General features: G+C 35.7%; 2 protein-coding genes across 2 annotated transcripts; one reads left to right on the top strand and one right to left on the bottom strand.

Moving 5' to 3' along the window:
• Nucleotides 1-834: 834 nt before the first annotated feature.
• LOC124440394 lies at nt 835-1729 on the bottom strand. The gene is given in 3 exon segments (XM_046990786.1): nt 835-1190; nt 1193-1416; nt 1419-1729. Coding segments are annotated over 3 exon segments (879 nt in total). The 5' UTR covers nt 1718-1729.
• Nucleotides 1730-23126: 21397 nt separating this feature from the next.
• Nucleotides 23127-25555, top strand: LOC124440393 (zinc transporter 2-like; the record flags this gene model as incomplete). Its single annotated transcript, XM_046990785.1, is given in 9 exon segments — nt 23127-23170; nt 23172-23188; nt 23625-23771; nt 23905-24058; nt 24275-24373; nt 24375-24489; nt 24582-24687; nt 24802-24936; nt 25160-25555. Coding segments are annotated over 9 exon segments (864 nt in total), but the record flags the coding sequence as incomplete, so codon positions are not given.
• Nucleotides 25556-26408: the final 853 nt, after the last annotated feature.

The raw sequence follows: 26408 nt of genomic DNA, 5'->3' as shown, positions 1-26408 counted from the left end.
AAACGGTTTTCCTTCACGTATAATTGACCAAATCACACGTCACTTCCTTGACAACACCTTTGCCCCAAAACCATCTTTCTTGACTGCTCACAAAATGCTCATATATTTTTGTCTTCCTTTCACTGGGATGCACTCCCTTCAAATTCGCACACAAGTCAATGGCAATTTGTTTTCCGCCCTTCCCAACGTATCTCTTCTTTCTTCTCCTTTAAGAACAAAATTCCCAAACCTCTGAGATCTGTTGTAGTTTATTTATTCAAGTTTCGAAGCTGCAACGCCTCGTATGTGGGCCAAACCACACGTCATCTACACACCAGATTTTCGGAGCACTTGGGAATATCCCCCCCCTGACAGGCAACCAAGTTTCTCACCCTGCGTTATCGAGCATTTTTGCTTACGTTAACGCAACTGGACACACCCTCAATTTAGACGACTTAAAAATAATCTCCTTATTTAACGATTCCTATGAGCTCTCCATTCACGAGAGCCTTCTAATCAATAAATACAAGCCTTCACTTAACGTGCAAGGAAGCTCCATTACTCTTAAGCTGTTTTAATTTTACTTTATTTTACTTCCTAACTTCTTTATCATATAATCCATTTGACACCGCCTCCTTTAGCAGTAATTTAACACCTTTTGTAAATATAATATCTTGTCTTAACATCCTATTTATTAATTGTCTGAAGATGTCTTGAGTAAAAACCAAACGTCACAATAAGTTCAATTTTACAATTTTTGGCCTTTTTCTATGGCTCTAATTAAAACTTTATGTTGGGCATTGATTTTTATTACACGAATAACGCAAAATGTGCAATGTTATAACAAGTGGAAGTTTAGTAATACGTTTTTGCAAGCATATCCTTCTCATAAAATCTCCCTGATCTTTTTCCAAATACGTCATCAAGAAAAATATTTTGTGCTGTGTCCGAGACATTCGATTTTCTCAGTTGTAATATACAATTTTTGCGGAAATGCCCAAAGCATCGTAAATGAATTGCATAGCACATACTGTTCTTCATGGCGCTGATCAAAGCCTCTTCCCCATCTGTCCCTATGGCAAGAACGTTTTTTATGTTTCTATTAAGGGAAGTCAATTTCCCATAGAAGTAATCATACACTTCTGTTGTATTGGTTTGGCTAATTAGAAGAGGTCCTATTATTAAAGGATGATGACCTTCTCTTCTTGTTACAACTTTAAATTGCGATACGTCGTAACGGTTAAAATGAAGTTTCCTAGATTGAATGTGGGATCTGCAAAAAATATTACAAAGTTTTGAGGATCAGTGCAGAATTGCTCGATCTCATTAAGCTGCCAATCGTAACACAGAAGACATCTGAGTTCAGGAGCAGCTGATACGTCACAAATAAAGGGATCTTTTCCTTGGCTTAATTGCTTCCTCTTGCACTCCTGGAGAAGAACAGCAAGAGAGTCAACTTTTTAAAACTCATGATTTGCTTTGTTTTGGCTCGGCAATTTTTGGCTTGCGTTCTGTTTCGGGGAAGGTCACTTGCTGCACTGGCACCTAAGGAACCACCACTTTCTTTGCTCACACGATGAAAGGTTCCTCTAGGTCCAGATGTTTCAGCAACTTCTTTTACTCTTTTTAATATGCTTGGTTTTGTGCAAATATATCCACCCGCTTGTTTCTGCCGCGAGTTCCCATGAGGACTGGGCGTAATTTCGTGTATTTCTCCATCGAAGATATACTGAACCATTAATAATGCTTTATTTTCCACATGTGGGTTGCAACAAAGGAAGTGAGCATTTATAAGTAACATAAATAAAAAATTACAAATTTTATCCTCAATGAAAAGGAGAAATTGGTCATAGTTAAAATCAATGCCAGTAAAATGATTGTGTCCAAAACGTTTAAAAATTCCTGTACCTTCTAGACATGCCACGTACTTCTTGATGTCAGGAGATGTCTTGCTTTTGTAATACATTCTCACCGATGTATAGAAACCTTCATTTTTCTTGGTTTTACATTGACCTACTTCACTTATCCTTCCCTCAGAAATACAAAATCGAGTCTTTTTCACCCCATTGTTTTTCCAAGGTCCCATATCGTCACATTTCCAATCATCCCATTGTTTAAATTCAGAGGCGTCAATCAAGAATGTAACGTTATTTGATATATTGGTGGGTGTTGACTCTCTTCTGGCGAGAGGACTTCTTTTCCACTCTTAAATTACAGAAGTGATAGATTTTCCTTGTAGTATCCATCGAAAACTCTATACAAATAGCAGGGAAAAAAGCGTAAGAGCATTGAGAAACGTAGGTATTCAAGCAGATTCATTCATACCCTTCATCACTTTCGCTCATTGAACTTCTTTCACTGAAATATTTGTCATGGACATAAACGACAGCCTCTTCGGAAATGTGTTGTTTAAAATGTAAAAAATTACAAATGTTGATATACATTATTCATTATGTTCGAGTACAGCGATTAGTGATTATCAAATTACGTGTCATTGTCGGTATTAATTTTCCATTGTGTTTACTCTCAAATTGCTATTTTGTATTTGTGTATGACACAATGGCTTCAAGTGCGACTGCGATTTGCTCAACTGATGTTGATTTAGTAAATACCTTATTAGCTAAACCGTTCTCTGCTCGATCGTCGGTCGAACAGAATGTTATCGTTCATGAACGGCCTACTCCTGATTTAACTATCCAAAATAAGGGAAGAGCATTTCAGAGAGATTGGTATGAGGCGAAGGACTGGCTGTGTGGCAGTACAACCTTGCAGAAAGTGTTTTGTTGGCCATGTCTAATGTTTTCCCCAAAAACATCGCCATCGTGGACTAAGAATGGCTACAACGATATGTGGAGTATTATGTCTGATGCTAAGAAGCATGAAAAATCTAAATCGCATTTGACTGCTTTTAAGACATGGAAAACGTATGGAGCTAGTGAACGAATTGATTGTCTTATGTCCCTCGCTAGAAGAAATGAGATTCAGCGTCACAATGAGGAGGTAAGACAAAATCGAGAAATTTTAAAACTGTTACTGAGGCCGTGCTGTATTTGTCAAAGCAAGAGTTGCCATTTAGAGGTCACAATGAGTCCGAAGGTAGCTTGAACAAAGGTAATTATAAAGAGTTGCTCGAATGTTTTGCTAAGTTTGATTCTGTATTTGAGCGTCGACTGCACAGTAGACTAGCAGAATCTGATATAGTTGGTGACAGAAGATTTACTGGAGTCTCCCAGAAATTCAAAATGGTCTTATCAGCTGTCTTGATTCAATTATTGAAGATGAAATCAGAAAGGAAATAAATGATTGCACATTTATGAGTATTCAGGTTGATGAAGCATCTGATGTCTCCACCAAAGAGCAGCTAAGTGTTATTGCTCGGTTTGACAAAGCAAGTGAAATTATGGAGAGGCAATTAGGATTTGTGGATGTAAGTATGAACAGAAATGCCACAGCAATATCACAAGTTGTCAAAGATAAACTTGGTGAGTATTCTAATATAAAAGAAAAACTGGTTTTACAAACATATGATGGTGCTTCCGTCATGTCGGGCCATATCAATGGTGTTCAAGCATTGGTTCGACAAGAGTATCCTTTTGCTCATTTTGTTCATTGTGCAGCTCATAGATTGAACCTGGTCCTATGTCAGTCAGCCTCATCAATTTCTCCTGTTAAAATCTTTTTTATTAATATAGCTACATTCAGCACATTTACAAGCAATGCCCCAAAAGAAAAGCTTTTCTCACATCTAACAACCTTGAGTTTCCTGCCCTGGTGAAACAAGATGGTATTATCGCTCTAGATTAATCAATGTATTGCACAAAACTATGAAAACTTTTAGATATTTTTGAGGGGTACTTGAACAACCAGCTGGGTGGGATGATGAGTCATTAAGTAAAATAAGTGGCTTACTGCATTATCTTGATAGCTTTCTCTTTTGTTTTCTAGTGTGTGTTTTTTACAGGATTTTAGAACAGTCCACAATTTTGTATTCCATTCTTCAAAATAGGGAAACCCATTTTAACTATGGCATAAGCAAGATTGACAATTTCAAGCAGTTTATTGTGTCACTTCGCACAGATCAAGCTTTCACCGAGTTTTACCAAACTGCACTAGAAAAAGTAGGCCCACCAGCAACCAGAGCAGATAGTAGATACAATTACAAACAGCTTTATTTTGAGATTATTGATTCCATTAAAGGCATGTTAAGTGAACGATTTCAAGATATTAATCAGTTCGAGTTTTAGACCTTGTAAATCCTAAACTATTTACTACATGGAAGGGCATAGTTCCACAGGAGAAGATCAATCTTCTCAAAGATAAGTATAGTCCTCTTTTGACATCCAAACTTTGGAGAGTCAACTTTCCTTCATTTACAACGACAAGGACTTTCACAAAGAGTGCAGTAATGAGGTTCTTAAATACATCTTCAAATTTAATCTCCAGTCGAGTTTAGGTCAAGTGGTAAATTTGTTAAAATTGAATGGTGTGTTGGCAGTGGCAAGTGCTTCAGTAGAGAGGTCGTTTTCTTGCTTAAAAGGGTAAAAGCTATTTAAGAAATAGAATGGGTCAAGGTCGGCTTAGCTCTTTGTGTAGAATATCTATTCACAAAGATATCATTGAAAAGAAAGAGGAATCAGAGGTGTTGCATAACGAGGTGGTTGAAAAATTTGTAGAAAACCCAGGAGGCTGGCCTTTCTTTATAAATGATGAGTATAGTATGTGTTTTGATATTTGTTCGTATAATACATGGTACTTCATTGAGAAAATTAAGCATAACTTTAAAGAATAAAGCCATCCCTGTCTACTTGCCCCAATCTAAACAAGTTTAAACTAACAAGTAGAATGCTAAGAAAAATCTCTCTCTATGCACTTTAGAAGTGTCGTATACTATATTATTTTTTGTGCTAATACAAATTTCTTCTGTTTATGCAGGGGCAGTGATGAGTAAATTATGTTTTAGGGGACAATTGTCTCCTGCGTAACGTTTCTCTGAGCCATCTTTAGTACCTTTTTAACTAGTTGCAGTTTCAACGATTGCCACATTAAGAATGCAGCTAACAAAAATGAGTTTTTATAAATTATTTTACAACAAATAATTCGCCCTCGAAATCGCAGGAAATGCTGTTTCCAAGGCTCTGGATTTCAAAATTTTCCGGGGGAGCATGCCCCCGGACCCCTAGGGGTCGCGCCTCCGGCGCGAAGGATTGGCGGGAGTGACTATTTTTCCTAGCTACGCCACTGACGATCATGGGTCAGGAAAGGACAATTTGTCTTGTCAAACTGTACCATGTACGTAGTTTATAAATTTTGTTTTTCCAATTTTAAGAAAACAATCTTATATTACTGAAATCACACGATAAAGAAAATATATATTAACTGAAACCATAAGTACGTAAAAGCTTTGCATGCACTTATGCAAAGAATGTCCTACAGGTAATTTCATTTTTAAAGATAAGATAAGAATATTTGTTAGAGTCTCACTTCTCTGCTGGTTCACATTTCTTTAACACAATTCGTTTTAACTTTAATTCACTGAGGTAATTCTATGTGCTAGAAATAATTACTTGCATCCTTTGATACGAACGGTAGTTATATTGCAAAACATGAGTCAATCCTTCTTTTTATAGATGAATCATCAGCGTTATAGTTTCTCCCGCATTGCAAAAAAAAGATTCAAGCAAATAAACAAAGAACTTGTATATAGCTCCTTAGAAATATTAACGGAAAACTAACCTAGCGACGATATTTCTATTGCTGTGACTAAAAGAATACAGTGAAACAGAATTTTAAATTTGACTCTAACTTATACGGAAATTATAAAGGCTTTTAAATGCGTTTGGCTAATATTCATCAAAAGTTGTCGAACAAATGGCATATAGCTACAGCAAACATGGAAACACGTCGTCTGCACTCAAAAATACTCAACTACCATATTTGAAAAACATGCTTTCGTCATTTTCAAGTCCGCCGTTTGTCAATGTGTTCTTGTATTCGGCTCATGTTAACCGAAGTCTGTATTAAAACCAAAAGATATTGAAAAAATTGAAAATTAGATAGCAGTCGGAGAAGCTTAGACAATGATCTTTCACATTTTGATCCACTTGAAAGAGATTGTGGTCACTATCATCACTCGAAATCACAATTTGTTCCTTTGGATGATTCCTTTCAGCTAATTCTTTATATTTCATTTTAGTCTATAAATATGTCACAAAATATACAGAAAACTGAAATTTCAGAACAGGTTTGTGAAACCCAGAATTCTGAAGTACCTCAGAATCAATTGACATAAATGCACCAGAACGATGTGGAAGAACAGGAGCCCCAGCACAGTATTCTTCTTCATCCCAAGATTGAAATGTTGATGACATACACTATAATGACATGTTAAATAGTCAATATGCGTCTATTTGACTTTATATGCTATATAACAGTTGTTATATGCTATACAACAGATTGTTGGGTACGGTGAGTTCTGAGGTGGCTAATGAGCCCAATCTTGGCAAAGAATGTTCTTGAACACGAAGGGCAAACCAGAGATGCATTTGATGTTGAAGCACTGGCTGCTCTTGATTTCCGCAGCTCACGTTTCTGTTTGGCTTCCACAGTCCGCCTTTCTTCTGATGCTTGACAGCCCTTGAAGATGAGATCGCGCCAGGTTGATCGGTTCCCTGCAAGTTTGTCCCATGTTGCGGTGTTGATGTTAAAGGACTTCAGTGAGGTCTTTAATGTGTCCTTGAACCGCTTCTTCTGGCCTCCGACTGATCTTTTGCCGTTGGAGAGCTCACCATAAAGCAGTTGCTTAGGTATCCGCTCATCTGGCATGCGAGCAATTTGGCCTGCCCATCGGATCTGTGCTCTCATCAGCAAGGTGTAGATGGATGGCTGGTTGGATCGAGAAAGGACATCTGTGTATGGCACCTTGTCTTGCCACTTGATTCTCAATATCCGACGGAGACAGGTTGTGTGGAAGTGATTCAGCTGTCTCGCATGCCTCTGGTAAACAGTCCAGGATTCACATGCAAAAGGGAGAGTTGGTAATACTATGGCAGAGTAGACCTTCAGTTTCGTTGCAGTGGTGATCCCTCTACGCTCCCAAGCGTTTGTGCGCAACTTGCCAAATGCGGAGCTGGCTTTGGCGATCCGGTTGTTCACCTCTGCATCAATAGTCACAGCTCTGGAAAGAGTGCTCCCTAAATATGTGAATTTGTCAACTGTCTGCAGACGCTGTCCATTCACCAGTATGGTAGGCTCAGTGTAGTGTGTACGAGGAGAAGGCTGATGCATGACCTCTGTCTTCTTGGTACTGATGGTTAGACCAAAGTTGTCACAGGCTGCGGAAAACTTATTCATGCTGATCTGCAACTCCGATTCTGAAGACGCGTTGAGGGCGCAGTCATCAGCAAACAGGAAGTCACGAATGATGGTCTCCTTAACCTTGGTGATAGCTTGCAGTCTACGTAGGTTGAATACGCTCCCATCCATTCTATATTTGATGCTGATACCATCTACACCATCGTAATGAGCATCAGTTAGCATGGCAATGAAAACCATGCTGAACAATGTTGGAGCCAGTACGCAGCCCTGTTTGAAACCATTTGTGACTGGGAAGGGTTCGGAGTATTCGCCATCAGCTAGTACTCTGGCCAACATCGTGAAATTGACATACCATCAAGATGAATTTCTCTGGACAGCCAAACCTGGACATAATTCTCCACAGGCCCTGACGGGAGACTGTGTCAAAAGCTTTTGTCAAATCAACAAAGGTTGTGTACAGATCTTGGTTCTGCTCTTGACACTTTTCCTGGAGTTTTCGTGCTGCGAAAATCATATCAACAGTTCCACGGCCCTTACGATAACCATTCTGTGACTCTGGTAGCTGCAGGTGTGGATACACTGGGAGCTGTAGTTGCAGACCTGCACACAGGCGGACCAGGTCTAATGGTCGCTTTCGTACTGACTGAAGCAGCAGTGAACTCGGCGTCTACCTGGGTGTCTGAGCAACCCTCTTTAGGGATGCACTGCTCACCTCACATGAGGAAGGGACTAGAAAAGGTGTCCTAAAAAAACCTGCTTTAACCTTCATCCTGGCCAGCAAGCCGCGTTTGCCGAGAATCCCACACCAGCGGTCGAAATAAAGGAAAGAAAAAATTTAAGGTGACACCGATCACCTTAGGCACATGGAATGTGCGTACATTACTGACAACCCTTCATCAGGCAGACCAGAGAGGAGAACTGCTTTAGTTGCCAGAGAACTTGCAAGATATAACATCGACATTGCAGCACTGAGTGAGACTCGTTTCGCTAATGAGGGGCAGCTGACTGAATATGGAGGTGGCTACACTTTCTTCTGGAGTGGCCGTTCTGCCGATGAGCGCCGGGAGTCTGGGGTAGATTTTGCCATCAGGAACCATCTTGTGCAAAAGCTTGCCAATCTCCCTAAAGGTAAAAACGATCGTCTCATGTCAATGCAGATTCATCTACATGATGGTAAACGGGCCACACTCATCAGTGCCTATGCACCTACAATGACAAATCCTGAAGATGTGAAAGGCAGATACTACGAAGATCTGGATACTATGCTTTCATCCGTGCGCAGTACTGATAAGCTGATCCTACTTGGGGATTTTAACGCAAGGGTAGGCCGTGATTCTTCCTGGGATGGAGTCATTGGAAAGAGTGGGGTAGGCAAGTGCAACAGCAATGGCCTGCGCCTGCTGGAGGTATGCTCATCGTATGGTCTCCTTATAACCAACACAATATTCCGGCTGCCCAACAGGAACAAAACATCATGGATGCACCCCCGGTCGAAACACTGGCATCTCATCGACTACATCAATGTCAGGAAGAAGGACAGGCAGGATGTCAGAATTACCAAGGCCATGTGTGGTGCAGAGTGCTGGACCGACCACAGACTCATCATCTCTAAAATGAACATCCGCATCAAACCAAAGAGACGTCCACAGGGATGCATGACCAAAAAGAGGATAAATGTTGCCAAGCTGAAAAACCATCAAACAAATGCAGCTCTATCCACAGACCTAGAATCCCAAATTGCCAACTTCAATCCTGGAGGTAACGTCGAAGAAGACTGGGAATCCTTTAGGGACACAGTTCACTCAACTGCAGTGCAAGTGTTGGGCTACCCTTCCCGACATCAGCATGATTGGTTTGATGAGAATGATGAGGAGATTCAGGCCCTACTTGATGAAAAGCACAGACTTCATCGTGCTTACCAAGATGATCCAACTTCAGTCTACAAGAATGCCTTTGCCAGTGCACGGAGAACAGTTCAGTGTAAGCTGCGGGTGATGAGAGATTCCTAGCTCAGTGCCAAGGCTGATGAAATCCAAGCCTATGCCGACAGAAATGATACAAAGCGGTTCTATGAAGCTCTCAACACCATATATGGACCTCGATCGTCAGGAAATTCCCCTCTCTTGAGCTCAGATGGGACTTCACTAATTACCGAGAAGGAAAAGATCATGCATAGGTGGGCTGAACATTTTGAAGCTGTCCTCAACCGTCCTTCTTCCATCAATGATGAGGCAATAGACAGGTTGCCCCAGGTCAACATCAACACGACCATGGATGTTCCACCTGTTGAATCAGAAGTCAGGGAGGCAATAAACAAGCTCTCTAGTGGTAAAGCCCCTGGTGCAGATGCTATTCCATCCGAGATATATAAAGTTGGTGGTCCCACATTTATCCAGAAGCTCACTGACCTCTTCCAATCCTTCTGGGCTGAAGGATCCATCCCCCAGGAATTGAAAGATGCCTCGATTATTCAGCTATACAAGAGGAAGGGTAATCGTCAGTCCTGTGATAATCATCGTGGCATCTCACTCCTATCAATAGCTGGGAAAGTTCTTGCCCGAGTGTTACTAAACCGGCTAATAGACCACCTTGAAGATTGTATAGTATTATGACAGAAGTAACGTTTATATGAAAATAAACGAAATCGCTTCAAGGACCTTTTTAAGGTAGCGAAGACTTTTTCTACGGCTGCAAGAAAGATTGCTTGACTTTAGCTGCTTTTTGTCTTCATCGGTGGTAGCATTGTTGCTGTCCTAGTATAATGTGTTATTATTACTAATTCCTTTTATTACTCAGCCTAATAAAATTTCGAAATATTTTTTTCAAAAGTAAATGAATTAGTCTATTAAATGCTCTCATTGAGCATACATCGCTTTGGCTGGAAATGCTCAAATCTTGCATTATACATGGACTTTGTTTGTCTGACACATTGCTTTTGCAAGGTTTCTTCTACAAAGTCACATAAAATAAAAAAATACAAATAAAAATCTTTTAATATATTTTCTTACTAAATATCAGTGCTCCTATATTAAATTTAGGTACCTGTACACGACATCCATTTTCATCTTCGCTGGAATAAGTGGATTCATAACCAATTTTTACAATGTCCGAGTACAAACGTTTGGACATGATGTACAATCGATGTGATTAAAATATACTTTCAAGCTGTAACTGACGCACTAACTAACTTGCAACTGCTTCTAACCTCAGCTTTTAAAAGGAAGTTCAAGTTGAAAACTGCAATGTACGTAATGCTTTGCCAAATAACAAGTTGACGGAAATCATTATCAGTAAATATGAACAGGCCCACCCACGTAAGGCCAAAATGAGTGAAATGCCATTGACAAAACACGAAAAAAATACAAAACTAGGAATGCAAGGCTTTTGTGAAGTTTGAAAAGGCAACTATGGCTAAATTTTTCATATTAAAAGTGTTGAGATGGTTTATATCTGACTATGAGGTTTCATTGTGTTACACTCTATATGACTGAATGAAAATTGAAATATGCATGTTTAATTGCTTTAAATAATGAGGTCAAAAAATATATCCTGAAAGATAAAGCTCGTTTAAATTACTGTCAAACTCCTACAATAAATCATTAGCAATTCCCGACCACAACAAACAGACGTCTGTACAAACTGACGTTCATATTACATCTGCGTCCGCCGTTCCGCGTCTTCCATCCGCGCACGCTTTTTTATGTATATTCGTTCGCCATCCGCGTCCGCCATCCGCGCCCGCTTTTTATATACACCCGATTGATGCCTATTTGTAAAAAGAATTAGAAAGCAATGCTTGTTTTGGTTTTATTTTAGTATAAATTCATAGTATGAATAATTTTTATTGCGTGCTGTTTAATCGTCGAATCGTCCGATTCCCGGTTTCCATTAAGCTCAGTTTCCATATGATCGTCGAATCGTCAATCGTCGAAAAAATAGCATTTTTGCGCAGCGATTAAATGAACTTGGCCATCTCAACGATCGAATTTTGCCAGCGGCAATGCCGACGATTGTTGTTTAAAAGAACGTTGACTCCAAAGAGGGCATTCAAGTGTGCAAACAAAGAAATAAAGGCTTCTTGAGATTTATGCATTAACTTTTGTAGGTTCTACATCCAAAACAGAGTATTTTGAATCTGCAAGATTCTACCCACGATAGTTAGATACACTTCTCTATATAACTTACACTTTCTCGCAATCGTAAAGTTGCTTTTACCTAACAACTAAGTGTTCATTACGATTAAAAGTGTTGTATCCAAGTAAATCTTGAATAGTTAAGATGCGTGAAATTGCCGTATTGCTAACTATATGTTTTCTTTTAAGAAATATTTAAGGTGCAATATAGGTATTTGGATAAATAGAAAAAATACTTGCACATTGATTTACACAACGCTTAAGAGATATTTCGGTGGTTGACAACAGACAACGCGCATACTGTCAGTATCCCGTGTTCGGCTCTAGTGTGCTTAGATAGACAATCATAACAAATATCAACCATTCAAGATTTCTTTGGGTGCAACTGATGTATAATTGAATCATATGTCTTATTTTTATAAATATAATGAAAAAATAACTATAACTTGATCGAATATCTTAATTTTAACAGTGAGATCTGATTCAACCTTGCAGTTGAACGTTATAATTGTAGGATTTGACCAACTGGGTACATCGTAAAGTATAACTTACAATTTCTTACTATTGGAAAGTTGCTGTTCCCTTGTAAATATAAGTATGTCATTTTCAAATGCAATGTGGAATTTCTACAAAAGGCAACGCTCTCCAATCTGATAATATCTTGTGAGTGTCAAGTTAACAAAATATCAAGTTGTGTAAGAATTGCTATTGGAGGGTGAGTACTTGAGTTGGCAGACAGTTGGTAAGTATAGAACTATGCATGATTCAAACAATAAACTATACTTTAAATCCAATACATGGAAATGTAGAACAAACACAATTCGTGAATTTTCAAAGCGCAAAGGATATATTTTAGCGGTGGCAGCAGATAAAGTTGACTCCAACAGAAAATTCATGTGTGCATATTTTTGTTAAACATCGCCACTTGAATAGAAATGAAATTTCAAGCATATCAGTGTTCCATCCCCTTACCGGTATCCGTACCGTGCCATCCGTGCCCATGTTTTATCCCAATTTGTTTACAATTTAACAATGTTAATGAAAGGAAAGTTATGAAACTATGAAGCATGAAGTGTGAACAACGCACTGTTTCGATGATAAATGTGACATTTTACGTAAGCACTATTTCTGTTTACATGGGCAAACATTGACATTTCATTAGTCAAAGCATTACGTTTTAATATTGTAAATTTCACGTTATCAAACGTAAGCAAACGCAATTATTTCTACAAGCTTCAACGTTGAACGCGAATGGCAGTATAAGTAAAGTTTTCTCACCCATATACACACACATTCTCTCAACACAAGTTTAGACACACGTCATCCTTTTGCATTAAGTATAGGTTTATTGGAGATTGCTAAAAAAGGTTTTCATTGGTTCCACGGAATGACTCCTACTTTCGTCGTAGTCGTACATAAAATTTGAGAAAAATTAATATGTACCTATAATCTTGCAGCTGGATACTGGACAAGAAGTGTACATTGTTGTATATCATATATATGATGTGTTTGCTGCTTTGCTATAAATGGTGTATCAACAAAGACTGAATAAATAGGACAACGTCTTATAAATCATTAGCATGCAAAATTTGGGGAAAATTTTGGCCGTAATAATTCGTTAGATTTCCAAAATGATTCATCTGATTTCATCTGATAGTAAATTGCCTCAAATAAGAAACATTTTAAGGTAAAAATTCTGTTACCGAAAAGCACTTTTGAAATAGCTCGTGCACAAAAATGACACAATCAAAAGCAATGGAACACACAGGGTTAAATTATGGCATAAGCTGAGCAAGCTAACAAAGTTTTAGTAAATTTGGCTAATATGTAGGCGATTGGTTAGCTTTCAATTCTTGGGTTGGTTTGATAAAACTTTAATCTGAAAAATGGCAATTACAAAGGGAAAAATTCAAAATCATCAGAGGTTTGGATGTCAAGCGTTTGTGTGTATTTCGTCGAAATTTCCCGAAACTTTGTTACCTTTGACAACATGCACCATATTCTAACCCTATCTGTTCCAATTGCTTTTTTGCTCTGTCATTTTTGTAAGCAATCTATTTCAATAGTGCTTCTTAGCAATGCCTACTTATAAAATGGGTATTATTTGCAAAAATTTTACTCTCAGTCCGCCGACCTTTTCCACCAAATCTTTTCCGTGTATTTCCGTGTAACGGGCCAACCTTACATAATTTACATAATATATTACCAAGCGTTGCTTTACTCAGTAGGACATCTTGGCTGTTTCTTGAGTTGGAAAGAACTTGACGACGTGGTAGTGGTACGTATATTGTGCTTGTATGATCAGTTTCTACAAGATTTTCATTTCTTTTTAAGAGATTAATTTGTTCAAATAGTTGTATGTTGTGCGTCATAGGATAACCTTTTACTTATCATAATATTTATAATCTTTCTGTATACTCTGAGTTTTAATATTCGTTGCTGCATCTTCGATTGAGGCTGGGTATATAACCTGAAGTATTAAACAGGTTATCCTGTTATGTTGACTGTTCATTAAAATGAAACCAATGAAATCAAATTTCGCTGCATTCAAATTGAGCGCTATATCTATCGATTCCAGTGTCCCGCGCGTCTTTGCTGCCATTTACGTTGAAGCTTGAAACTTGCAGAAAGATTCGCGTTTGCTTACGTTTGAAACGTGACCTTTTGCAATACTCAAATTTCAGACAAATGAAACGTCAATGTTTGCCATTGTAAACAGAAATATGGCTTACGTAAAATGTCACTTTTATAATTAGAAACAGTGCGTTGTTCACACTTCATACTGCATCGCTTCACAACTTTGCTTTTATTAGCATTGCTAATTGTAAATAAATACATCATGTATGTCGCTCGAACGCATACAATAAGTTGGCGAAAAAACTTGAGAAAGAGTTTTATTCCCACGCGTATCCTCCAGATTTTCAAAAATACGAAGATTTTCCCTGCGTTTCTAAAAACATTTGCGTCTGCAAGACATCGTTTGAGCTTTGGTTTTGTCAAATATCGGCGATTGTGTGATATCACGCTATTTTATAAAATCGTCTCTTATGTCATTTGTATCATTGGACGCCTTGTTTGATTATGAGTGAGTTTACAAACGTTAAATCAATAAGACAAGACAAGGAATAGGCAAAATAGATTCGTTTGTATGGATGATCATGTGGAGCTTTTCCTTAAAATTATGGAGTACGCCTGTATACGTACAAGAGTTATAAAACAATTTAACATATCACCGTAGAGGACCGACTAAGCGTACAAAATTCAAGTTCGATGGCAAGTCTTTTCGTTTACTGCATGTTTTAGGCATGAAATGCACCTTTTGAAAAAAGTAGGTAAACGTTTGACAAACCTTTCCACGTTTCCACGTTTTTCGACAAAATACCTATATTGGAAGCATATAATTGGTAATATTTTACATATATTGTACATACTTACATTTATTTTAAGCTATATGGGTTCTTACGTCCTTGTGATAGAGGATAGAGGAGTGCAAAGTTGTTGTTTTATAACATTTACAAGCAGATGCGCATCATTTTTTCGTGCAACTACAAGATATCAAATTTACCCATAACGATGGGATCGGGGCCAAAACTTGCATGGGTATTAATTTTGGGGGGTGACGGACTACTTTGCCCAACAAAAAGGCCGTACCTTTAGATCAGCCAACAAATTTTAAAAGCTTGTATGATATTTATTGGAAAAATGGTGTCCTGAATTTTGATTTAAAGATATGTAAATTAAAAATATGATTTAAACACCCAATATTATTCAATACTTCTTTTTTATTGTACTATATGTGGGATCATCAAGTTGATCATCAGAAATGATGGACTTGAAAAACTTTTTGAAAATTTTTTCACTCTTTTTGACCCTTGATCTAAGTTAAAAGAGAATATAATGAAAATAGTCTAAAATTAGGCTAGTCATACCACCTTAATTATGAGAGACCTGTATTATCGCTGTAATTAAGTATTCATATACAAAATGTTTATGAATAACCAGGACAAGCAGACAATTTCAAATAATACAAAATAAAGCAAATTCCGAAGAGGGACATCTCGTTTTCTTGATATTCAAGATATTACAAGAGTTTGAAACAAAATAATGTGTAATATTTCGTCTTTATTCCAAAGACATCATCAGACTTATGAGAGACCTGTATAGTAAGTCTGATGATGTCTTTGGAATAAAGACCATAAGTCTGATGATGTCTTTGGAATAAAGACGAAATATTACACATTATTTTGTTTCAAACTCTTGTAATATCTTGAATATCAAGAAAACGAGATGTCCCTCTTCGGAATTTGCTTTATTTTGTATTAAATGTTTATGAATGTATTATTTATACTAAAAACATTTCATTGTCAAATTTTATCAACGAAAACGTCAAAAAATGTGTAAATTACTCAACTAACAATCTATCACTGCCAGCTGACGACCGCAAGCTCCAGAAAAAATAACTACGATTCACAATTTATTGCTATAAAACATATATACGCAGTGTTTTTTTAACACAAATTATAAAATTTAGTCAACTAAATGCAGTAATTACTTTTTGAACCGTATCCATCATACTTATTTACTGCACTAAAGTGAAAAATTGGTGTGTCTTGTGTCCCGAGAAACGCTGGATGTGTTGCATACTGCATTTACACTGCATATGTTAAATTGAATGTTACATTACATGTTATATTACATGTTTCATTACATTGCATACTGTATATGTTGCATTTGCACTTAAATTGCCCGTAGAAAAGACATAAAAAAGAGGAAAAAAAAGTGAAAAATTTAAAACACAATTTTGTGTTCACAGCCTTCAATTATAAACATAATTGTAATCAAGTGTTTTAATGATTATTTTGCATTTTTATTCATTTCATATAGTAATACAACAAAATCAAAATGGGTCACAACATGCAGCTTCAGTTCACAAAATCAATTACAGAAAATCATACATATTAAGTCAAGCAGCTACTTTCCATCGATCCGATTTATTTATAAAAAGCGGCATGTATGCGGCATGTACAAGTCCTAGATGCGGCGGATCCAGTGTAGGACAAAATAATTATAGCTCTTAATTTTAAATTCAAATTACATTCATTACTGGGTTTTAATCTTTACAAAAAACACGAAGATTGTTTTTGATCTTTCTACATTATTTTTAAGCATATTAGTTTTGTTTGTTCAGGTGAATTGATCTTTCGATTTCTGGTTAGTTCGTAACGGCGGCAATGGCTTCAAAATTTGTTTATTGTGAATATTGAATTGCTTGATCCAGTTTAATTTTGAGATCAGTGATGTGAAATACTAATTAAACATTGAGCTAAAATAGATGGAAGCTACCTCAGTTGAAATTTGATGCCAGTAGAGCCCAGTCATTCCACGCAATGTAAACACATGCCAATAAAAAAGCAAAAAATTACCTGTACGAACGACGAAACTCCGACATTAAAATCAATACGCAAATCCCTTTTTGTATTAATTTGAAAACAAAACTTTTCATCACCAGTAGACATTTTGCTTATAGTTTTTTTTGTTTTCGTATGTGCCACAAACTAAATCATTTTCGTTCCAAAACAATCACTATATTATGCGCAAGATGCTTACGAACATCAAATAACATAAAAAGCAAATACAATTTTAAACCACCAACTTAACTTTTGGATATGTATTTCTACTCAAAAGAATTATTATTGGTGCGCTTCCGTGGGGGTACAAATATCAAAAGATAAATTAGATAATACCCGCCTCATGTTAGATTATGATGCCCAAGTGAAGGATATCATCTCAAAGCGTTTCATTTCATAAATAACCAATAAATTTTTGCATTTCATAACTTCTAGTTCCAGTGAATTTATCTTTGTTAAAAACATACATAGCTACATGCAACATTATTTTGGACATCATTTGTTGCAAAAACTAATGAATTCTTTCAGTAGATTTTGCAAAAAATCTCTAATATTATTAATCCCTAAAATTATTTCAAGGAGTAACACATGTAAATTATTGATTACATCCAGTTGACTGTTTCAGATGTTTGCAAATTGAGCAATGTCATTGTTTTTTAACAGGTTTGAGAGTTGATATTTTCCATTTTAACATAGCTACGTATTCAATAGGACGCTTCATAATTGACTAAATAAAGATCATCAGCTTCGATGTTACTATACTTTCCACGATTATTCTTTCTTTGAACAAAATGATAAAAAGACTTCTGTAGCTAAAAACATGTTTATTACATGTTTACGAACAAGTCTCCCGTAACGCGGGCAATACACGTCATGTGACCTCTAAACACGCGTTTGCCGACATATTCTTAATCTTTGCCGCCATCATGCGTCATCACCACTGATATGTACAGTAAGATAATTGAAGCCAGAAGTTGGCTCATCTGATTATGACCTTTGAGGGGTATATTCCACTTTACACTACTTTGTATTACAAAATCACAGTTTATGCGTTTTTATTCCCTCTACAAACGTTTGATTGGAGCAAAATTTTTGTGAAAAGTTTGTCTTCTTGGCTTTATAATGGCGGAAAATTAAAATTGTGCAAGGTCGACCTGCATTGTTTTGAAACAAACTGGAGATTATATGATGCTGCTGCTTCTTAAAAAATGTAGAAATATTACAGAATCATACTGCTGTTACCAAAATTTCATCTGCCATGACGTTTATGGAAGATTGCTACAAATTTACTTATTTAACAACACTTTGTTATTAACATCGCTAATATCATAATACTTTAAAATTACGTCTTTATTATATCAGTGAAGAAACAAAACAAATCGGCATTGAAAAATAGTCAGAAAGACATTTTGATAAAGAATAGTAAGTTGAAAACGATATCATCAAACTCTACGAGATGTACATCATCAAAATATGCGAGTTAAAGTACCTCTGCTGTTATTAAGCGAAGCAAAGTTTTCAACCAGTTCCTATGTTAACAACTTCAATATCGATGAATATGTTAAAGACATGAATACCTTTGTTCTTACTTTGTTGTATATTTGTAATTTAAGTTTTTATCTTCTAAAAATGCCTCGCATGGCTAAAATTGTCCTCGTTACCCTCAACTTTCAAATTTCAATACAACTTGCCATCTTATTTTTCAGTCGTTACAAAGCCAAAAAACAGAGCTTCAGGGTTAAAACTCTCGACCGGTTTTCCTCTACATGTCATAAAAATTTTGCCTTAATTACAAGTTTGTAAAAGGAATAAAAACGTGAAAACTGTGATTTTGTAATACAAAAGTATAGTAAAGTGGGACCGATACCCCTCATGAAGATCGGATAGAATTCGTTTTCTCATCACTTGCAAGTTTTCACATTAGCCCTCATACGGACTCGAATCGATTTCGAATCGATTTGAAGTGTTAGTGTAAATGGGCCCTTAAAATCTCTACTGCTATATAACATTAGAAATTTTTTTACTTCGTGGAAGAAATAAAATGATCGACAAAAATTGGCAATTGAGCTTTGCAATTACCATAAAAATTTGAAAGCTAAAATATTATAAGAAGAAATACATTTTTGCAATGATATAAAAAGATTTAAATTTTTTTCTGACAAAATTTATACGTGGGATAAAAGCGTCTTTTAGCTGTACTTTACATTTTTCTAATGCATCATAGATCTGCCCTTATGCTGTGGTTTCGTTTACAACTTGTTAAAAACTCTAAAGATATTTAATCTTTTATATCAAATGACAACTATATATATTATCAAAATCAATCAATATGAAAAATCTTTTATTCTTCAAAATGTAAAAATGCGAGTTAGACTTAATATTACTATTACTTTGTATGAAACCGCATTCAAGTTTCTTCTTTCACGCGTTTGCTTGAACTTCAAAAAAATCTTAATCCAGTGAAATATAAAAAAACTCTCGAAAGCTGTTTATGCATTTTAATTTACAATGAGCTCAATGCAGTAAAGTTTCAGATGTAAAAAATCTGTAAAATTTAATCTTTCGCAACGAGCTAGCCATGTTTACTTCTTTATAAATTTGCATTCAAATTTATTATGGCAGTGTAGTTTTGCATTCAGGCAGAATGAAACTGACGTACAAACCACGTGAATATTTCATTTTAAAGCAAAGGAACTGACGTACAAACTGCGCGAGGGACAAGGACTTAGGATTCAATTTCAAATCTATCAAATGACTTGTTGTCATCATTCCAGACATAAATATAGGACTCAATGGTCAACATTTAAACACAAAAACGGCGTTTTCATAAAGGACGTTTACGTGTGGATGCAAGGCCAAAATGGAGGAAAAAAAATGTGTGGAAGAGTATGGGCGGGAACTGGCCTCGCGTAAGAAAAAGACCAACCAGAGTTTGTGATCGTGAACAGTCATGACCCCCTTTATTCTAGAATCGCTTTTGCGTCTGCAAAACTTATTCATGGCATGAACATTAAACACTTGAAACTTGGCTTGTTGGAACAACCATCTCTAAATATCAAAGAAAGTGAGATGTTGAAAATTAGTAAACAGAAGGAAGTCCTCAATCATTACGACGAGATAACTTGAGGTTCAGTGTGCAAAGTAAGAAACCCTTACTGCTTTAAATTAGTCTTCCAAATGTCTCTTCTGTATCTAAAGACAATTCTTCCGATATGCATAGCAAAGTTAAAAGCGATGACTCTATTGATGCTAAAATGAAAATGATAAAACTGTAAGTAAACTTATCCTGTAAATTGCGTCTCGAATGTTATCGGTTGAAAATACGGAACTGAAAATGAAATCTAAGTCGGGAATTATAAGTAGCTAAATTGAAGCTGAATGCAAACGATATTCAAAGCAGAATCGACATGGTAAATCTAGTCCATTAGATGAGAAAATTTGTCGAAACTGTCACATGCGTATGAGATATACATCAAGGTCATGTACTTTTGAGAAATGCTCTTCAGTATTCAAATGCGGGGAAGAGAGTTTCATATTGGAGAGCCTAATTTGAAAGAACTGACAAGGAGTATCAAAAAACATGAGGAGAATCTGGCAAAACTTCAAAGCAAGTTTGTAAACAAAACTTCAGCTATTGCCACAAAGAAGGAAAACATTTCTCATGAGATTAAAAGCGATTTGCTATCTGCAAGTAGAAAGGATTAGTTTGTCAACGGTTTCAATTAAAAACTTAAAGTTGTTGACAAAACACACATATTTGGTTTAAAAATTGGGCGAGACAAGACATATACAATAACGTTCCTACATGAGCATCATCAGAAAACGACACAAACCTAACTGTGGAATATCACAGGGCAACAAATGAACGTGAAATTTCGTTTAAAACTCAACTAGAAAAATATGGTATACGATTTCCCCTTCAAACGGCTTGCAAAAAAGTAAATGATGTTTTATCCATACTCTACACACCTCCTGGCTATTTTAACGAAGAAAAAGATCAAATGGCTATGGTATAAAAGGCAAGTCTTTGGCAAGCGTCTTGTTGTAATCAACATTTTCTTTATTCACTTTTACACTCAGTCAGTGTTCAATGTCTACATTCGAAAATAAGAGTTCAAATGCATTCAGTTAATACAGGTGATAGTTAAGCCTCCGCCATACTATGAAACAACAGATCAAAAAGCAGCATTTTTGCTCTGAGACTATAAGATTTTTTTCAAGTTTGATATTTGTGTGAACTAAAGGTAGCAGTGCTCCATTCAGTTGATCCTTTATCTTATTGAAACAGAACTCTACGGGATTTAAGCCTTCTCTGTACTTACAGGGATGAAAAGGTTAAGTGTGATAATGGGACTTTCACATTTTCTAACAATTTCAACTCATTGCATGTATGCATTCCTTGAGGACTTTGAGCATAAGCTTTTCGTTCAATATAAGGGACTTCACTCCCACTTCATCAAAAACTTTATATTCCGTGGATACTTGGAGCTAACATATTCAATAAATAATTGTGAATATAGAATATAGAAAATTAATATATTATCTGGTGTCAGTCGAGCAAATTCAAACTTTTACAGCTTTTTTGGAGAATATTGTTGATTCTTTTGCAAGCTATAACAAAACGTAAAACTTTTGAAATTGCACACACACTTATGTTGCCATTTTGTAGTCGTCTATGCAGGCCGTGAAAGTGAAACTATACTTCAATCAATTCGGAGTGAGAAATAGATGGCCTATCCACTTTTAATATTCCTATTAACTCAAGGTCTTGATGAGCTAGGTTCATGTCTCCATTGCCAAAAGCTGGTGAAGAAATGATTTCAAAACATTCATAATACCAATTTCAAATATTTCTAATTGTTCTCAGTGAAACTTTTAAGTGTTTGCTAAGAAAGGTAAATGTCATTGGAATGTAACAGTAAGTCGATTTCCACTTTCGAATAAAATGTTTTCAATAATTTGCTTACGCATATTTTAGCTTCTGCTGCATCTGGTGTATTAATTTCTCTACAGATACTCTATGAAAACTCTTCCATGATTTATTAAATCAAAAGTTTGTTTCTGAATCTCGGATGACTTTACACTCACAATGACAATGAAAACATGAAACTTGACGCTAAAACTATGAACAACGTGCTGTTTCTAATTATAAATGTGACATTTTACGTAAGCAATATTTCTATTTACAAGGGCAAAATATTCACGTTTTTATGGTCGAAACAATATGTTTGAATATTGCAAACGTCACGCTTCAAACGTGATTTCCTTCAAATTCATAAATGCAATTAAGCACGAATGACACTGCGTGAACTAAAGCATTACAAAATGCTGTTATGTTTACAGTTACTTTACTCACAGCTACTATTAGGCATTGTGAACAAAAAATCCCATCTTTTGAAATATGCTAGTATTTTGAATTTATAAACATTTATTAAAATTTATTTATTACATGGCAGGCGTCACTTTCGGCAAAATGGCGCGCTTTGATTGGCTCGGAAACATTTTTTCCGGTCCATTATTTTCCCATGATCGACCACGGTCCAAAACGCGTAATTTTACAGTCAAATGTAAACTAACTTCGTAATGAAAACAGCAAAACGTAAAATAAACGAAACAAAAAACCATTTAAGAACGACATTCGAAAGAAAAACACATGGAAAACAATTTAACTATTCAGATGATACAATTTGAAACGATTTATTTTTTATGGACGAAAACTAGAAAAGTGAAAGCTAACCGGTAAAAAACAGCAAGGACGAGAAAGAAAGCCAACTTTTTTTTGAGGTCAAATAACGTCATGTAATAAACCTTTAATAACCTCGCTTTCTCGGTCTTTCCAGATAATTAACGGACCTCTGTCTATCGGACAAAGAATTATCGGACCTCGCCCTACGAGCTCGGTCTTTACAAAAACACCTCGGTCTGTTTTTTCTCTGTAAAGACCTCACGTTTGGTTATTAAGGGCTTATTATTTTTTGTAACGATATGTTATTTTTACAATTTTTATATTGATCACGTTTTAATGAACTTTAAAAATATATCGCCTTTCAATTCTCTAGCAAAAAATGTCGGTAACAATTGAAAGAAATGATGAAAAAACTCCTCTTGTAACCGACAGTGCGTCAAATATTCCTTCAAATGACCTTACATTGAGAACTCTTAGCATCCAGGAGACACAGGAATATAATGATGAGCGGAGTAAAAATACCTCAGCACCCTCTTCTCAGGCACCTTGCTCTACATTCGGGCATAAAAGTAACTTGTCCAAATCAGCATCTTTGAAAAAAAAGCGAGCAAGACAAAGCTGATTATTGCATCTTTATTGTGTTTCGTTTTTTATTGCAGAATCTGTTGGTAAGAGTTATTACTGATAAAATGACGTTTTATGAAAACATGTCAAGAATAACACTGAAGAAGATTCTAAATATATTTGACAAATAATTTTTCGCTAATGTTACACTCTCAACTACAATTTGAAGTAATTTTAATAACACTAGGTCTCAGGCCCCTGGACCTATGACTTGCTCAACGGAAAATGTTTTCCCTCCAAACATTGTAGATAATTGACCACGAGAATTTCAGAAATAAGTTTTCAAAATAAGTGTATAGATTTTTAAAACCTCTATAGAAAATGGAAATGCTGTAATGAAATATACCGTTCTTGAAATTTTGTAATTGCTCACTAAATTTTTTTGTGTGACACTACATTCCGACAACTTTTATTGCATGTAGAAACCTTAAGTTTCTCTTTCAAAAAATGACAATTTTTAACTTCATCTCTGTTTTTCAGGAGGTGCAATAGCCAACAGCTTGGCTATTATGACAGATGCTGCACATCTCTTGTCAGACTTCGCAAGCTTTCTAATTTCATTATTAGCAATTTGGTTAGCAAATCGACCGTCTACGTCTAAATTATCGTACGGCTGGCATAGAGCTGGTAATAGATATCTATTTCTTAAGATGCTTTCTTTTGTCAATTACTATTTAGAGTTTGAAAAATTTAGATTGTGGATGCATAAATCAAGAGAGAATATTCATTTATTCATAAAAATGGATTTCTCGTTTTGTAGAAGTCATGGGAGCACTCTTGTCTATGTTGATTATTTGGGTATTGATGGGAGTTCTTGTTTATGAAGCAATCAAAAGAGTCATCAATGGTAATCACAAGGTCAACGCTAACATAATGTTGATCATTGCTGGCGTTGGTATTGGTGTCAACATTTTGTACGTATCACATCAACAACAGTGAAGTAAATTCTAAAGGGGGTGGCTTAAGTAAGCAGTTTTATGAGGGATAATTGACTACTTGCGCCATTTTGCTGGGAAAATTAAGTCCAAACACATCAATATTGACTTTTGAGATCCAAGTTACACCTTTGCTAGCAGACAGTGAAAAAATGACATTTTGTTTTAAAATTTGATACCAATAAATTATTTTAGGATGGGTCTAGTATTGGGTCATAATCATTCTCATGGAGCGAGCTCTACAGGTTCACATGGACATTCCCATGGCGAGAGGAAACTCTCGTCAACCCCAGTGTGAAAAACATGCGGAGGAGAAAAACATGAATGTTCAAGCCGCATTTATTCATGTCATTGGTGATTTATTGCAGAGTTTAGGCGTTCTTGTCGCTGCCATAATAATCAAATTTAAAGTAATAACCACTTTCTTAGTTCCTCTTCTTATAATGGGCAATAAATCTGCACATTTTAATTTAATGCTTTATTTTTAAAATGTATCTTTTAGCCGATCTGGTCAATTGCCGATCCAATTTGCACATTTTTGTTTTCTGTCATTGTTGTTTTCACAACTATCACAGTTCTTAGGGATGCTTTACTGGTGTTAATGGAAGGTATAAACTGCTCATATTTTGGTTTTTAAAAAATCCTACTGTAATCACAGGGAATCACTCATTGATTCATTAGATGTTTGCATTAGATTAGAAGGTTAATCTTTTTATCCTCAGGAACACCAAAAGGTATCGACTTAAATGATATCAAGGAAGGAATTGGAAAGATTAATGGTGTAATAGCAATTCATGATTTACATGTTTGGTCTTTGACTTTGGGTAACATAGCACTTTCAGCTCATTTGGATATAGGTTTGTTGCAATATATTGTCTCATTTTACCACTGGCTGAGTAATATTTCCAATGTTAAATTATCTTCATGGTTTCCTTATCCATTTCCATGCTTTTCATGAAGGAAGAAATTGTTTTCATTGTATATCTATAAAAAAGTATTTTTGTTCTTAGTGAATGTGTCTTTTGAGATTTTCGATGAGGTCATTATTTAGTATTGTTTTTCATATGGTTACTTTTGCAGAAGATGAAAATGAATCACAAAGAATTCTTTTGAAGCAACTCAACTGATTGACGCTGTCTATCATATTCGACATTCCACAATTCAGATTGAAAACACTCGTTTACATTCCTGTATTTTGATGGGTTGATATTAAATAATTTTTTTCTAGGAAAACATGCAATGTCGAGTTAACCTACTGGCATTTGCTTTCCAGCATTCTTATTTCTAGAAAAAACAACACTTCATTCATCTATTGCATGAAATCAAAGGTTAATAATGCATGTTTGTAGATATTGTCGTCCAAGTTAGTGCAAACATAAGAAGAACTGAAGAACTTTTAGTTTTGGTTTTGAATCACATAATGAATTTGGGACACCCTGAATCATACAATTATGAAATAAAAGTTTTGAAAAACAATTTGTGTAAGGTAAAGAAATCCACGAATTCAATCTGATTTTATGATAAAAAACAATTTATTAAACAACCATTTAAGATTATTGCAATAAAAAAACATATTTGCCTACATACAAAAATTTATCTCGAAAATTACATTTTGAAAAATCGAAAACATTGCTCTTTCTTGCAAGGGAACCAACTGATATATTTTCAAAGCTAGAGTGAATACATTCTATACTTTTAATGAATATACTCTATATTTAAAATGGATGATTGAATGCATGCTTCATTAACAGAAATGCTCATTGACATTTCTACATTACCATCATACAGACCTTTAGCCCAATCATCTTCATTATTTTACAGTCTGTAAGGAAATAATAAAGTTTAAAAGTACACCTTGAAAGCAATTTATCATATAATTCGTATTGCACATACCACATCATTTTTGAATATTGTTGGAGTTTCATTACTTTCCAAAAGCCATTTACTTCCAACCCTTCTTTTATGATTTTCAGCAAAATGGTCAGCACATACTCTGCTTAACCTATCTGTCATTGATATAATGACGTAAGAACCAGATAACAAATGCGGCTAACCTAACTTTTACTACTCATTTGACTCTGAAGATGACTACCGCTAAGGTTGTCGAAACGTCAGTCAACAACAACAAAAACAGTCCTCCTCAGGACTATACTAAACTGGACGATCTCCATCTACAAACATGTAACGATACTCTGGGTTCAAACCATTTACTTTAATCATTGATATGTATATTGGCATTTCCTTATTCTTCTAAGTGGCTTTTCCCAACGCATAAAATCATGGATGAGATAAATTCTATGAAAAATTTAGAGATTTGTTTCATTAATGA

This window comes from Xenia sp. Carnegie-2017, unplaced genomic scaffold (assembly GCF_021976095.1).
Source record: "Xenia sp. Carnegie-2017 unplaced genomic scaffold, XeniaSp_v1 HiC_scaffold_2, whole genome shotgun sequence".
Taxonomy (NCBI): domain Eukaryota; kingdom Metazoa; phylum Cnidaria; class Anthozoa; order Malacalcyonacea; family Xeniidae; genus Xenia; species Xenia sp. Carnegie-2017.
The sequence above is the reverse complement of the archived record's forward strand: the minus strand, read 5'-3'. Positions and strand labels throughout refer to the sequence as shown.